Raw genomic sequence first — 16821 nt, 5'->3', positions numbered from 1 at the left:
AATTAATAATTTTTATTTTGTGTTTATTTTATCTTTGTTATTAAATACTATTTATTTTTTATTGTTTTGATGACTTATGTATATTTAATAAGTGATTTGATAAAATTACACATATTATTTACTGCTACTTAATGCTTGGATCAAGATCATAATGAACAATTATTGTTAAACAAAGGGAAGTAGTTTTTAAATACTTTTTCTACCTACTTTAACTTATATATTATATTTTATTTATTTTTACTTTAGCATTTTTATTAAAAATAAATATTTATTATTATTTGAAAAATGAATGAATATTTTATTTTTACGAATAATTGATTCTCATCAATATGAATTGTAATGCAATAATAAAATTATTTTACTCTTTAATCAAAATTAAAAATCTTAAATACAAAGTCTAACTAGCATACAGATAAAAAAATTTTGAAAACACGTACTGAGATATCTATGTCAAAAAGTAACGAATAGGGAGTAGTTATTGTTTTGTTGACCTAAAATATTGGCATTTCACACTATTGACTAACGCGTCAGCAACACCCAACTGCTTATTTCAGAAAATCAATTGATCCCACTTGTAAACCAACTGTATTTCTTTGACTCACTCACCAACAAATTAACAAAGTCAAACAACATTACTTAAATTTGTCTCATTTTCATACACGCAAAACTTATTTTCCAATCTATATATATATATATAAGTGTGTGAGAAGCAACACCAACCAAAGTGTATCATATTCTTTCCAACTTCTAACTTCAAAAAATCTTTCTTTTTCAAAGTACTTCTAAATTTGATAATACAATTTGTGAAAATCTTCAATAATATGACATCTATGAAAAGAAGCAGAGAAGAGAATATGCAAATTGAAGTAGAGGCCATGGCTAACTGCGCCTTAATGCTTTTGTCTCGTTTCAACAACAACACTTGTTCATACTCATCAGATCATCATCATATTAATGATTTTGAATGCAAGACTTGCAATAAACGCTTCCCATCTTTCCAAGCCTTAGGCGGTCACCGTGCAAGTCATAATAAAAAGCCAAGATTAATGGGAGAGTTTGTCGTTGAAACCAACAAAAAGAATAAGATGCATAAATGTTCTATTTGTGGTGTGGAGTTTTCTTTAGGTCAAGCATTGGGAGGGCACATGAGGCGTCATCGCGATGAAATTAATAAAACGACGATACCAGTGTTGAACAAGTCGAATAGCAGCAAGAGGATTTTTTGTTTGGACTTAAACTTAACTCCTCCTCATGAGAATGTTGTTGATTTCAAGTTATCGCCAATTGCATCTCCTGTTTTGAGAATTTTTATTTAAATTCTTTTCCTTATACAATTAGGAAATATGCTACCCATTTATTAATTCTTTACTGAGATATCCATGTCAACATAAATTGCTATGATGAATTCTTTTTATTATCTGTTATTCGAAATTCACTAATTTAAATTTGTGTTCCTTACTATATATAAAAAAATAATCTAAACAATCGTTATTCTTTTTTTAAAAAAAAAATAATCTAAACAATTTGATTTTAATTTTCTGGATATGTATTCCCCTATTATTGTCCAGAGATAGGTTTTTAGTTAACCTAAGTTAACTATGGTATTCATCGCTATGTCAAAATAAATTGGTAAGGCAAACTCTAATGGCACAAAGTTTAATCAAATTTGGTCATGAGATTTTCTTTTTTTAAGATCACCTCTCTGACACTTACTAATTCATATTTGCACTAAGGCCAAAGGAAAAAAACTTCATGTCAAAAAGTTTCTTTTTTAAAGCTCAAACTGAGTCTCTAATTACATGGAGGGATCTGATACGATCCTCTCCACTTATTTAGTAAATTGAAATCATGGACGGAGCTAAGTAGAATTGAGGGATTTCATTCGATAATAGGTATGAAGGTCGTCGCTAAAAGTTGCTTTTAGCAGCGACTAAAGTCGTCGCTAAAAGTCGCTTTTAGCAGCGACTAAAGTCGTCGCTAAAGGTTATGAAGGTCGTCGCTAAAAGTCACTTTTAAAGGCGACTACGTCGCTGATAAGTATAAGGTCGTCGCTAAAAGTTTCTTTTAGCAGTGACTAAAGTCGTCGCTAATAGGTATGAAGGTCGTCGCTAAAAGCCGCTTTTAGCAGCGACGAAAGTCGTCGCTAAAGGTTATGAAGGTCGTCGCAAAAAGTAACTTTTAAAGGCGACTAAAGTCGTCGCTGATAAGTAAAGGTCGTCGCTAAAAGTTTCTTTTAGCAGCGACTAAAGTCGTCGCTAATAGGTATGAAGGTCGTCGCTAAAAGTCGCTTTTAGCAGCGACTAAAGTCGTCGCTAAAGGTTATGAAGGTCGCTAAAAGTAACTTTTAATGGCGACCAAAGTCGTCGCTAATAGGTATGAAGGTCGTCGCTAAAAGTTACTTTTAGCAGCGACTAAAGTCGTCGCTAAAGGTTATGAAGGTCGTCGCTAAAAGCTTCTTTTAGCAGCGACTAAAGTCGTCGCTAAAGGTTATGAAGGTCGTCGCTAAAAGTTGCTTTTAATGGCGACTAAAGTCGTCGCTAATAGGTATGAAGGTCGTCGTTAAATTCCTTTAGGGCGACAATAATCGTCGCTAAATTCCTTTAGTGGCGACAATAATCGTCGTTAAATTCCGCCACTAAAGGTATGAAGGTCGTCGCTTAAAGTCACCTTTAGTGCGACTTTATTTGCCGCTAAAAGGTATGATGTTGTCGCTAAAGTCGCTTTCAGTGGCAACTAAAGTCATCGCTAAAAGCTGTTTTTAGTGTCGACTTAAACGCCACTAAAGGGTATGAATGTCGTCGCTAAGGTATGTATGTCACAACTTTTCCGCCTCTAAAAGTTTGATAGTTGCCACGAAAACCAATCTCTAGCGGCAAATTTAATCGCCACTAAAACCAAGTTTAGCAACAACAAGCATATAATAGTTGCCACGATAATCAACCTTTAGTGACTACTATGATCTTCGCTAACATACCATTGTCACCACTAAAACTATTCATTAGCGACAACTGTTATCCCGCTAATAAATAGTCATTGCCACTAAAAAGAAGCATTAGTGACAACTATTCTCGTTGTTTCATGAATATCTATTACGATCTTATTAATTGTGTGGTCTCTAAAGGCAAAAGGACACATTTCCTAGTTCAAACAAGGTACAATGCAGAAAAAAATCAAATTAACCTAATTTTGTATGAATTTTTGATGATACGTGATCTCAACTTATTTTTTACCGAAATTCTTTTAAAATATTAGCTTTCTGTTATCACAAGGCGATAATGATAGCAAAAACCTGGGCTAGGAATCTGTTTGAACAATGTATAAACATAAACGAGGACAGAAAACTTCATGTCAAAAGTTTCTTTTTTTAAAGCTTAAACTGAAAGTCTCTAATTATGAGTTACATGGAGGGATCTGATACGACCCTCTCCACTTATTTAGTAAATTAAAATTACGCTTACTGAATTTTAGATACTAATTTACCTATTGATAAAGTTAGTAGGATCAAGTTTAAGGTAGCCATAATAAAAGTTGTACACATAAACAGCTAGGTTACAGGTCGAAGGAAACTGGAAAGGTGTTAGCAACAAATAATACTCAAACCTATCTTTCACAAGTTAAAATTTCAAAAGAATCACCAATAAACAAAGATGTTACAAAGTGCCCTCCAACTTCAGCTTTCCATTTCCTTGAGCTCATTTTTATGAACCACAACAAGCTGATTTCTGGGAAGTTTGACTACCTCCAGCTCCTGCTTCTGGTTGATTAATCTTGAGCGTTGACGGCTGCAACGACGTCAACTATGAGCATTTACAGTATTTGGAATTTGGAAACAGCAAATATTAAAAAGTATATTCAAGTTATTCAACTCACCTCGGCCTTGGAGTCTGTGTCTGCAAGCCTTTGTTTTATATCTCTTGCTATTGAGAAGAAAACTTGTTCCACGTTAAGATTTGTCTTTGCACTCTGCGGGGCATGTATAACAGAGTTATATTTACAACAGGAAAACCTACCACCATTTCTTTCTAGGTTGTTGAACCATACTTACAGTTTCAAAAAACTTAATTCCGTATTCATCTGCAAGTGCTTGACCCTTTGCTGTAGGGACAGCCTGCAAAAAGGGTTCGTTCATATTGGCCAAATATTAGATTTGCAGTAAAACACGGACCTTCAAACTCTTATGGGAGGTAGGAAAAGTTTTAGATTAAAATCAGTCCAAACAAAGAATCTACCCTCTTGCTTTCATCCATGTCGGCCTTGTTCCCTACAAGTATTTTGTTAACATTGTCTGAGGCATGCTGCTCAATGTTACGAATCCAGTTCCTGATGTCTGCAGGTAGGATGAAACAATTAGAATCCATACACATAGGAGTATACTGCACAAATGACAGCAAACACATAAAAGAGTTATGGAATGATGAAACAGATTCACTTGAATCCTAAAAAGGGTGAGTATTCGCAAAATGAACTACACCTTAATATTATACGAGAAACAGGATAAAGAACCTTACTGTTAAAGGAGGATTCATCAGTTACATCATACACCAACAGTATACCCATGGCTCCACGATAGTAAGCTGGAGAAAATTGTAATCAGAAAAAGAAGCAATAAGTACACAGGGAAACAGAAAAACACTAGGATTTAAGGAAGATCATTTTTTCCTTTTAATACGAGAGCAATGTATTCTTGAAAATGAGAAACAGGCATAAGGATAACGACCCATTAACTTTGCAAATATAATATGATAGAGAATATCAATTAAAACCGACTCTCTTTATTGGGGCAAGAGTATAAACGGTCACATGGAAACGTAGGGAAGAAACAGAAGGGGGAGAAAAACATCATAAAAGCAAACTTCTCTAAATAAGATAGAAAATAAAAATGGAATAAACTTCTCGTGGTCATAATGGCCAGACTCCTTTATAACCTCTTATGCCAGACTCCTCTATAACAACATTGATGTAACACCATCAGAGCTTTTATCAATGAACAACCATGACAACATACCAGTAGTGATGGTCCGAAAACGTTCCTGACCAGCTGTATCCCATATCTGAAGCTTGATTCTTTTTCCATCAAGCTCAATGGTTCGAATTTTAAAATCAATTCTAACAAAATTAAATAGAAGCAACCATTAAGAAATATTTGTACACAGAAAACAAGGGACATGATTTTTAAGGGCATTCTGAAGCAATTACCACAGAAGTATAACTAAGAGAGAGAACTCACCCGATAGTTGTGATGAAGCTTGTGGTGAAGGAACCATCAGAGAAACGTAAAAGAAGACAACTCTTACCAACACCTGCAGTGCAGACATCAAAGAAACAATTGGTTATGTAAAAAACAATCCACAATCATTCTCTATAAAAGTCACGCAAAGACATTACATAACCTCCAAGTGCAATGAAGAGGATGCAGAATAAGAAGCTCAGAACTTCCAAGAGAAAAGGTGACTGAAAATAAGTTTGCTGAAAAGGTACAAGGCAAGTTCCAATTCTCAACTAGCTTTAGGTATACACTAAAGAAAAGGAAAATAAATTCCAAACAGAAGTTTCCATCCTGCCTAGTACATAAAAGGAAAAGGTAAAAAGAAACATATGGAAGTGTTCCCCTGTTACCTAAACTTTAGGTGATAAACAGTAATCATGATTACCCCCACCTCACACACCACCACTACAGCACAAAAAATAGAAATGTTGTATGGACCATGATCAACCAGCCAAGAATCCCAGAAGGAGAATAAAGGAGTTCTCTTAATCACAAGAGGAGAATATCATCTACTCCTACTGAGCACAGACATTACTAGTTATGTACAGAACAAACAGGACACCCAACAGATAAATTTGGCTACAGCATTCTGTCATTCTTCAAAATCATGTTCTACCAATATGAAGATTTAAAACCCATATTTTGTGTTTAATTTGAATGACCATAGAGTCTTGGATGCAACAGATGAAGCAATATGGTAATGTCTGACAGTTCTCAGAAGATATTTGCTGGTAATGCAGATCATTTCTGAGCAGTTGAGGTGATCAGAATTTGGTTAGATACTTACAAAATAACATTTTTAAGGTAAACGATTGTTAGTGAATAGCTAAAGTACCATCTCCTCCAGCTCAAAGGCCCACATATCAATTTACTTCAGAAACAACCACAAAATCAAGAATTATTAAAGATTATAGCAACCAACTTAACCTGACAAGTATACACACTGACAGTATAAGCAGAGGATGCCACATTTTCTCCTTTAATCAGAGTCACAGTAACTGATGCAAACAAACGCCAATACTGTTGTTCCTGTTCTTATTATGCAGGCTGTTGACAGCCTAATCCTCCTCAAGACATTGTTAATCTGTTCATAGTGTTATTTGCATCTATGGTACAAGAGAGACCTAGATAAAGACAAAGGTGATGGAGCAAGATGTAACCAAAAGTAAATTCCTTCGGCTAATCAAATCCAGCAGCTTAGTCAGTCTGCAGACATTTTATAAGATGGCAAAAGCTAAAGAGAGAAGCTCATCCTGAGACTCTTTAATACATGAATGATCCCAACCATTGCTTGATAATTCTTAATAACAAGAAGGGAAAACCTACCAAGTAAAAATATATTCCTCGCCATATCCATTAGAGTGATAGGGCCCTGATAAATTGTCAATCGATCATCTACATTTAATTAGTTAGGATCCGTTGAGTCCTCATTATCTATTCCATTCTATTCATTCAATATTCAGACAATTCATCGTACTGAAATTATATTTAAGCTGGCATGCCTAGCACAACCCATCACGAAGCCACAGCCAACTGGTGAAACATACTGCACAAACACAGCAAAAACACCTTTTTCCATATATATACATTAATAATTCTTGAATCTCCTTGTAATCGCATAGGTATGACAATCCAGCTAATTTCGACATGTAAAACAACAAATTCCATTCAGCAATAATTTACGGCAATCACTGTTTCTCCAGTAATTATTTGTGTGGACTCAAGAATACTGTTAACACTTAAAATACTGTTCTAAATCCCAAGTCACGTCACAGGTACAAAAACAAACCTACAAGTTAATTAACACCCAAATTCATTACCAAAAAATCTTCTTTTTTTACAGAAATTCCTAAACCCGCTCATATGCAATAGCTCACAAGCCACAGGAGATGCTAACCATACTAGGCAATCCTGCTACAACAAGTTCAACTCAGACTCTCAGGAGTCATTACTGGAAGATGATTTGCAGAAAAATAAACCAAATCTAGAAAAAAGCATAGACACGTCGAAACCAAAATGCATTTTCTAAGCAGACGCTAGATCACAACACAAGTCAAATCACCGATCAGAGAAATGCAGCCATAGATCCACAAAAAAAATACAAATTTGTGATCTGTGAAAAAGGATTAGAAATGAAAAATGTGTTAAAAGTCTTACCACTATCGCCGATCAAAAGAAGCTTAATGAGATAATCATAGTCTGCTCTAGCCCTTGCCGGTGGTGCGGCCATTGAAGGATCAACAAAAGCTCCTAAAAGTGTTTTCCTTGAATAAATTCGTATACACTCTCGATTCACAAATTTAAAATGAAAAACAAAAACTGCAGATAACCAAAATCTACACAACGAATCTAATCAATGATTTTCTTCAGAGAGAGAAAGGGGATACCAAATAGGTTCAGGATGCGATGAGGGTGGCTAATATGCGCACTTTGTGCTGCGTGCGCCTAGAAAATTGTTTGGGGGGCGAGTGATCACGCGCTTGTTTTATTACCGCTACTCCATTAATTCAATTAATTTGTCTTTTTTCGACGAAATTTAAAAAAATAAAGAAAGCTTTTAACTTTTATGTATGATATACTAAATGTTTTTTCTAATATTTTTAAATTTGATGTGAATTATTTGTTTTATTTTCAAATTATTGATAATCTTAAATATACTTTTCTACTTGGTTAATTGAATTTGGATACGCTTTTGATCTTACCGCATGAGTGAAATACACCTAAATTCTCGTCTAGTTTAGAAGTATTTCTAACAATTCTCTCGATTTTTTTTATTAAGAGCATCATACTACTACAAGATTTTAAGACTATTTGATATATCGTATAATTAGTCGAGAATATAACTAAATTTAATTAGTCAAATAAATAAATACTTTTAAAATTATTAATACTTCTCTTTAATTTTATTGTCTTAAACAAGGACATATAAAATATTGAAATTTAAAAATACGTTTTGAAACGAGTAAAAACAGAAATAGGACAAAGAAATAAGTTGAAACGAACTTCAAAGGAGTTGAACATGGCACATTTTGATTGGATATTGGGAAAGTTAAACAAACAAAAAAGGATGTGTGCCTTGTGTATTAGAGGTGGAAAGTGTTTAATAAAGTAAAAAAATGTAGCAAGATATTCGATACAAGTGTTTGTTTTGGCTTTTAATCAACAAGGAATAGTCGGTTCCATCGATACGAACTACCTTCCACATGATTTGCCTTTTAAATTACTCTTGTTTTAAATTCGAATATTTTTACTTCAACTATTAATTTTTTTTGAAAAAAAATTATTAACTTATTTACATAATAAATATTTAAAAATACCTCAGAATTAAAGTAGTTTGTACGCATGACAGTACAAGAGGTGGACATGTGGCACCAACAAAGGATGCTCAAGGAAATTGGATCAGCGAAATAATTTAAACTCGAAGATGTGTTTGGTGCAAATCAATTTCGATTAAGTCTCTGAAATTACATAATAATCACTACAGAAAAAAAGACAAAAAATTGTAACCCAAAGATGAAAAGAACTTGTGTTATGATAATCTGACAAAAAAACTGATACATTTGATATAATTGTAATCATATTATTAACATCTTATCCTCGATTGAGAAATATTAGTTGACATTATTAATGACATTTTTACGTGGACAACAACCATTGTTCATAGTAGTACTTTATGTTTTTGAGTGAAACTTTCTTATTGGTTTATTATCTATAAATAGTTTTTTAACACAAGTATAAGTGGATTATTTTCTAAACAATACAAAAGCAATATATCACTATTATTTTTGAGTTCCAAACCTTCTATATTTCATTAAGTCTTTTACTTCATAGATTTACTATTAGACTAACTTTGAATTTGAGAGCAACATCACTTTAATATATGATGTAAATGCTTACAATGAGAAATTTATCGTTCCATATAACTTTATTTATTTACTTATGTATCTTTATTTTGTTCTTTCATAAACTCACAAATATATTTAATTGCTAATAATCAAATGTATTAACAAGTTACTTATTTTTAACCTTACTACAAATTCAACTATATCATTTTCTGAATAAACAAAAATTATGAATGTTCAGCTTACAGAAAATACAGATGGGGAAATGCTCTATCAATCTCGTCTCACCAAAAGATTCTCAACATTTGTATATACCAAGCTAGCTACCATATTTTTATAAAAATTATACACCAATAAAAAAAAAAAGAAGCTAGGCAGCAATATTAAAGACCATACAAGTTACGTACTTATTACTATAAAATTAATTATGATGGTTGCAAATTAATTTGCAATAAATAAAATAAGCTAAAGTAGTTGACTTTTGTATTTTCGAGTTTTGTGTGAATAGTCAAAGTTTTTGTCTTGACAAGTTAATTAAGAAATTAATTAAGTTTGGTAAATGATGGATCCCTAATACAAATTAAATTGGGTGGATCTTGTTAATGTAATTATCTATAGCTCCCAAATGTATTTGTTTACACCCAAACATAGTTGAAAAAGATTTTCATATAACATATGCTTAAACAAAGATTTTTATATACTAATAGCGATTAGATTGATTGTTTATTTATTCTAATATATATTATCAATCTATTTGTTGTTATATACAATTTATGCATATATTAGTGATGGATTTAATATTTTCATTATGAAATTTAAAATTTTAAGAAGTAAATATACAAAAAGGTCAAGAAAATATAATAATATTATAAAAAAGATTAAATTATATAATATAAATTCGAAACAATCAAGACATTTCGGATATAAACTAAACATATAAATCAATCATAAAAACTGTTCCGAATGAATACAATTGTTTTTACTTAACTTAATTAGCTATTGACATATATTATATATTTATCGACTATTCTTAATTTAACGGAAACAAGTTTTTAAATTATTTCCTCAAAAGATATGACGAGTAGTATTAAAGTAATGTATATAATCAACCATTTGTATGATTCAACTACTAGAATGGGCAAATTGATGTTTTCAATTATAAAACGACAGATTTTGACAAAACACACTTGTTGTTTTTGACGTTTTCTGCCCAAGCAAAAAACATGTAAAGCTAGTTGCCAGCAAATTCCATGTGGGGGTTCATACATCAATAAGTCTCTGCTATTATTGACAACATTGGTGCTTTCATTATTATCGCGATAATGTAATTTTAGTAGTGAAGTTTAAAATGAGTATTTTCTACTTCACTATAATACTTTAGGCATATTCTCTTCTTCTTTCTCCTTCAATTTTAAATCGTGTGTTCATAGTCAATTAGTTTATGATATTACACTATCACAAATTTAAAATTTTATGGTAACAGATCCTCAACGACTATAAAAATAATAAGCTATAAACCATAAGAGAAAACATGTTTGAAACTTGCCGATTAAGAATAATATTATGAGCAAGTTATTTCTAATATTATCGTTACAAAAAAATAAATAATCTATAATCATTGTCATGTAGTTCTTATGGTATTTGTAAAATGATAATAATAGTATCATTATTTATAAAAATCTTACATTTTGCGTAACAAACTAGACAACTATTTAAAGAATCATGAAGTATATATATGTACAAATTGAGGTTCCTTACACACTTGTCTGAATTGTTTATATATATAGTAAAATAAATAAAAGAAAAGGGAACTAATTAGCTCAGTACAAACAAAACATATTAAGAACAGTAAATTAATAAAATGTTTAGCTAAGCAGGAATAGTGGTTCGACAAATAGATGACCCCAATCAAAAAAGCATAGAAGCAAGGAGCATTATATATGAATATATAAAATGAAACCAGTGACTGGAATATTTAGAATAGAAGTTTGTCATGACAACTTTTATAACAAAAAAACTTTGATTGGATGCATTATAATTTTTTAAAAAAACACCAATAAAGATTTTTTGATGGGATCAGATCGATAAGAGTTTTTTATTTTTTATCAGAAATGTTAAGTTTGAGCTTTGATTATGAAAACAGCTCCCTTAGGGAGTGTTGTCCTTTTAATAGATCCTACGTGGCACAAATTCAGATTAATTGAATCCCGGATACACTGAACCAAAAATAATTGTAGAAAGAAAAAGATGTGGAAAGACAAGTTAATGGTAGAAGCATATGCTTAGAAGATCCTCCATCCACCAACCTTTTTCTATAGTTAAATTAAACCCTCCATACCAATCCTTCTCTCTCTCTTCTTCTTCTTCTTCTTTCCCCTTAATTTTTCTACTTTCTTTCAAAAATGGAGGATCACAATGATGATGAAGATGTTGATGATCACATATTATTATTATCATGAAGTGACAATTTCTTTTGGGCAACTACATATCCTTTGGCAAATTTAAGCACCATGCTTAAGATTCAAGACTATTTATTTTGATTTAGAGATATATTTGTGTTTTTTGTTAAAAGGAATTTTCTTTTCTCCTTTTCTTGAAGTTTTCCAAATATAAATGCACATCATGGAGTTCATGTTATTCAAATACTATTCTCTAAGGTGTAAGTCTTTAATTAATTATTTTCCTTGGTTTTTAATTTTTTAGATGGATATATATACTGTCTTATATATATATATATATATATTAAAAAAAAAACTTCACATTTCTTTTAAATATCACATTCGTCATATATTTAATTCATACAAGAAATGGAGAGGGAAAGAAGAGTAAGAATATTACAAAGAATCAAAATAATGACTTTTGAAATGGTTAGTAATGCACAATTAATCTTTATGGACGATAATTAATGAAATAAGTTAATTTCTACTACTATATGTATAAATTTTTTTACAAATTCAGGCGTACGCAATTTAGGTTGAAAACTCGTGTCTAATTTTAATCGTACATGATTAAATTGTATGTGAAAATTATCTTAAATCTCAATTACGAGTGTCTTCTTCAAATTTCAATAATTCAACACTCATATTCATTTCAAATAAAGCCAAAATATATCCGAAAGTATAAACTCCCATCATTTATATACATGACCGAAATAGACGTTAAAATTGGCTGAAAATTCAGTCACGTAAAGCTAGTAGTTAATTCAATTCGATGCTGCTCTAAAAAATATACTAAAACAGAGAAATGGATAGTAAAACACAAAGCTCAAATATCACTACTCCACAGAGTTTCCTCTTTTAGATAAAGGAACAAACATTTCTTCCATGTCAACATTCTTGAACCCAGACTGGATATTAACACTTCAGTTTTGGAAATTAAAAAAAAAAAGATCAATATCACTTCCCTGGAAAAAAGTTGTGCATCCTTCCCAAAAGATAGCGGTCACACATAGTATGTTCGAAATAGCCTTGGCTAGGAAAGCAAGTATATATATATATTGCAACAGAGTCAGTTTTAGGGAGCAAGATTTTCGTGTCATGGACAGCAAACAATGACCAAGTATGGAACTGATGGAATCTCAATCATTGGATCAACACAAGAAATGATGCTTAAAAGCAGGGAATTTCAAAGGCTTTGCTTTCCAAGTGGTAAAACCACAGTACAAAAAATCCAAATGTCTGATGTTGCATATTATGGATTTTGGACAGCAATGATGACCCGAAAATTTCCCAGTCTAATCATAACAATTTGTAGCTATGGTCTGTGTTTACTTATTGTATATAAGTGTGTAATTTATACGCACGGATTATAACGGTTTTTGTTCATCCTAATTTACTGATTTTTCATACTTAAAGCCCCAAAAAACAAACTCTGGTACACCTAACACGAAAATAATTTGTTTTGTAAACTTGAACCAATGGACTTGAAAGTATGGAATGGTTATAATACCTAATCCATATAATCATATCATTCATCAACTCCCTTTATCCTAACCATGTATAAATAGATCACAATCCATTCATTGTTTGCATCCAATTCAAAAGAATCGCCATCAAACACATCTCTCTTCCATATATCATTAAATGACAACCTCCAATTCCAACGTTTTTCAACTCAAATCCATATTCACATTCCTTGTCATTCTAGCTCTCACAACCACCTCAGCACGTAGAATCCTTGATGAGGAGCCCTGGAGTATCTGCTGTTGCAGGTGAAGATGATCATATCTTTTCATTCTTCATGCACGACATTCTAGGAGGTTCAAACCCATCAGCAATAGCGGTAACCGGTATAGCAACCAACCCATCACTAAGCGGACAAGTCCCATTCGCTAAGCCAAACGGTGCAGTTCTAGCAGTAGAGAATGGTGTTCCTGTTACCAGCGGAATCATCAGCAACAACAACATTCCTTTTCTCACCGCCCTAAGCGGGACAACTCCCAACGTAGTCCAAAACAACATCATCGGTGGAGGAAACGGATACCCTGCCTTAAACATGGCTCAATTAGGATCAGGAATAACATTCCAAAAACTCATGTTTGGTACACTAACTGTATTCGACGACGAATCAACACAAGGTCATGAACTCAACTCAGGTTTAGTTGGAAAATCTCAAGGATTTTACGTATCAAGTTCAGAAGATGGAACTAGTCAAACAATGGCATTTACAGTAATGTTTCACAGTGGAAGTTATAGTGACAGTCTGAGCTTTTTTGGGGTTCACAGAGTTAGAGTTTCAGAATCACATCTTGCTATTATGGGAGGAACTGGAAAGTACGTAAATGCTAAGGGATTTGCTACTGTCAAGACATTTCCAGCTGCAAATCAAGAGACAGATGGTGTACAGACTCTGTTGCATATTACTGTTTATCTTGATTGTTAATTAATTCCTTGTACATAATTTATTTGTTTTTTTCAATGAATTGTTGTGTTTTCTTTTACATCTTCTATTCAAACTCAACTTATTTCTTCCGAGGCATAATGCCTTATTTGTGTCTAATGAACTTCTTAAGACGTATTATATATGTTAGAAACTCAACTTAACACATAACACGTGTATTGCGATTTGTTTTCTGTCAGAGGTATTTTTGAGCTATTTCTTATAATACATAACTAAAAAAAAAGGTTTCTTTTAGAGGTATTTTTGAGCTCACTTAAAATGTTTGGTGAACAAAAATTAAAGACTATTATTGTAAGTTTGGGCTATTCATAAATCCTGCCCAAAAACAAGAAATTTGGGTAAATGTACTCTTGGCCATCTAGTTTATCAAATATAGACCAAGTATATTTAATCTATGCACTTTGGTTTTATATAATTTATATATTTTGTATTCTAAATAACTTAAATGATTGAAATGTAATTTTATGTAATAGAAAAGAATATTGAACCGTAATTGGTACTATTTAATAGAGAGTTTAGTGATAAGCCTTCTTTTAACTATGAAGTCCGAACTCTGTTATTCTGTTAATTCTTTAATTTTTATTTTCTTTTTTGCTTTCTAATTCTCTTTTCTTGACCGGTTTTCTTAGTTACTAGGAAGTAAAGGTGTGAAAATAGAGAAATTTAGTATGAAAATGAAATATTAGAGAGTGGAAATGGATAGCTTGGTATTGTATGAAATTGAAATATGAGTGAGCTTGGAGAATTTTATATGAAAATGAAATATGAGAGAGTAGAATGAAGAATTTGGTAGCAATAATTTGAAGTGAAAATGAAAGGTAAAGAGAGGTAATAGAGAATTTGACTGTGTTATTTCAAACAACAAATTCACAGAGATTTATAAGTTGTTCATTCAGAGTTGAGAATAAGAAGAATATTGATCAACTAACATGTTAATAATATCTTCCTTCACTTAAATCATATTATGCATTAGTTAATACGATCTTTTTTGTCCGCCGTAACATTTAAATTTGAACCTTTTTCAAGTCTTCGGGTTCATTCTCTATTTTTTTAAAAAAATAAGATGATTGCAGGGTCATTTTTTACATATAATTCGCTACAATGTATTTAAATGATGGTTTAATAAAACACTATAATCTCATCTGCACAATCTTATTACAACGGTTTTCAAAAAATCGTAGTACTCATCAGTTAATACTATCATTTTTATTGTATAAATTAAAGTGATGGTTTAGAATCGCCATAATATAACTTATACATTCATATTTGAACTTTTGTCCTAATTTTACACATATATGCATGTGATTTTTTGAAAGTTGTAGAAGTGATTAATCTCAAAATTAAAAGAGTTTGATACGAAATTAATTTGTGAAGGGTACGTGGTGCTTAAGGAGAAAAAAGAGTAGGCCATAAGGGACGGTTGGGAAGTTCTTGGTGGAGTTACAGTTCAATATTGGCCTACTCTTATTTATTAGGATTAGGAAATAAGATAAAATAAAGGTAGGGCAACTTATATATTTGATTGATCAAGTAAAAAATAATAATATTTATTAGTTAAATATATTAAAAAGCTATTGTTTATGTAGTATATTTGATGGATGACATTCAATCTTCAGAGCTTCTGTATTGTCAATTTGTAATCACTAGATTTGCAATTGCACTTCAAATAACTCAGTGTTTAGTGATGTTGAATCTCCGGGGCCGGTCCAATCCAACCCTAAACTCATGGGGCCGGTCCAATTCGGGTTGAGGTAGAGTTGGAATAGAATTTCTCAAACGCTTAAAATTAGAGTTTATAAGCCTGACTCACATAAACCTGTGACTCTTGAGGCTTGATAGGGGTTGTGTTAGGATCGGTCCATGAGCCAAAACTATTTATTTAAGGGTAACTTACAACAATCTCACTAGTATCTGAGCTAATTACTTAAAATGCATGTTATATTATAATATTACGAATCTTAAATTTTGATACGTCCGATACATGTGTCTCGTAGTATCTGGACTCAAAATTAGGTTAATTTGTTCTAGATAGACTCCACTCAAGTGGATTTACATTTATCTAGGATACATAGACAAATCTCGCGCCCTCGCCTCCCCCCCTTCTTGCTCGCTACTGTCTTATCTCGCTCGCGTATCTGTGATCTTGCGTATCTAGTATCCTAGATACATGCTAATCACGCTAGATATTTTGCTAGTGTTGTTGAAACAACACCATTGTTTGTCACATTTGATTTGGAAATCTTCTCAATTTCTTGATGCTATAGAATTTTAAGTTTGAAAAGAAAAAAAAAAGACCATCCTACCCCAATCTTGGCCATTCTAGGGTTGGATTGAATCGAACATTTTCAGGTCATTCTAAATGAAAGGTCAACCTGCTCTAGCCCATCAACTAGGCCTGCTAGGCTTGGACTGAATGGGGCTGGACCAACCCATTTTGAAAAGGGCAACTTTCACATATAGCAAATAAAAAATTTATATTTGTATGCTATAGCAAAGTTTACATAATTGCGCTCCATAGCAAACATAGAAACTGTATAATTCGCTATACATATACAGTTAAAGCAAATTGTATAAAACGAAGTGTATAAAACAAGAAAGAGAAAGACACTTGGGCCACCAAGTGTATAAAAACGAATTGTATTATTATAAGTGTATAGAACGATTATATACAATTTGAATTTGTATAAAATGAGAAAGAGAGAAAGACAAAAGAGACTTGACAAGGAATGTACAATTGAATCGAATTGTATAAAACGAGAAAGAGAGAAATTAGATACAATTTGAAAATTGTATAAAACGAGAAAGAGAGAAAGG

At 32.1% G+C, this 16821-nt stretch overlaps 3 protein-coding genes across 3 annotated transcripts; 2 read left to right on the top strand and 1 right to left on the bottom strand.

Moving 5' to 3' along the window:
• Nucleotides 1–705: 705 nt before the first annotated feature.
• LOC107004176 (zinc finger protein ZAT11-like) lies at nucleotides 706–1424 on the top strand. Its single transcript, XM_015202417.2, has one exon. The coding sequence runs from the start codon at nucleotides 822–824 to the stop codon at nucleotides 1314–1316; it is 495 nt and encodes a 164-aa protein (XP_015057903.1). The 5' UTR covers nucleotides 706–821; the 3' UTR covers nucleotides 1317–1424.
• Nucleotides 1425–3390: 1966 nt separating this feature from the next.
• Nucleotides 3391–7700, bottom strand: LOC107002881 (ras-related protein RABE1c). The gene is made up of 8 exons (XM_015201078.2): nucleotides 7424–7700; nucleotides 5228–5300; nucleotides 5006–5106; nucleotides 4509–4574; nucleotides 4230–4327; nucleotides 4046–4108; nucleotides 3871–3963; nucleotides 3391–3782 (listed from the first exon to the last, which is right to left on the bottom strand). The coding sequence occupies exons 1-8, from the start codon at nucleotides 7494–7496 to the stop codon at nucleotides 3699–3701; spliced, it is 651 nt and encodes a 216-aa protein (XP_015056564.1). The 5' UTR covers nucleotides 7497–7700; the 3' UTR covers nucleotides 3391–3698.
• Nucleotides 7701–12522: 4822 nt separating this feature from the next.
• Nucleotides 12523–14075, top strand: LOC107004190 (dirigent protein 25-like). The gene is given in 2 exon segments (XM_015202432.2): nucleotides 12523–13294; nucleotides 13296–14075. Coding segments are annotated over 2 exon segments (798 nt in total). The 5' UTR covers nucleotides 12523–13190; the 3' UTR covers nucleotides 13990–14075.
• The last annotated feature ends 2746 nt before the right edge of the window (nucleotides 14076–16821 follow it).

The sequence above is a fragment of the Solanum pennellii genome, chromosome 11, assembly GCF_001406875.1.
Source record: "Solanum pennellii chromosome 11, SPENNV200".
Lineage (NCBI taxonomy): Eukaryota > Viridiplantae > Streptophyta > Magnoliopsida > Solanales > Solanaceae > Solanum > Solanum pennellii.
The sequence above is the reverse complement of the archived record's forward strand: the minus strand, read 5'-3'. Positions and strand labels throughout refer to the sequence as shown.

What these genes read in the sequence shown, in the direction of transcription:
- LOC107002881 (XM_015201078.2), bottom strand. Translation starts at nt 7,496, where the DNA reads ATGGCCGCACCACCGGCAAGGGCTAGAGCAGACTATGATTATCTCATT. An exon ending in TTTTCGGACCATCACTACTG is followed by an intron (nt 4,575 to 5,005) that starts GTATGTTGTCAT and finishes AATTTTCTCCAG; the next exon opens with CTTACTATCGTGGAGCCATG. An exon ending in GAATTAAGTTTTTTGAAACT is followed by an intron (nt 3,964 to 4,045) that starts GTAAGTATGGTT and finishes CATGCCCCGCAG; the next exon opens with AGTGCAAAGACAAATCTTAA.
- LOC107004176 (XM_015202417.2), top strand. Translation starts at nt 822, where the DNA reads ATGACATCTATGAAAAGAAGCAGAGAAGAGAATATGCAAATTGAAGTA.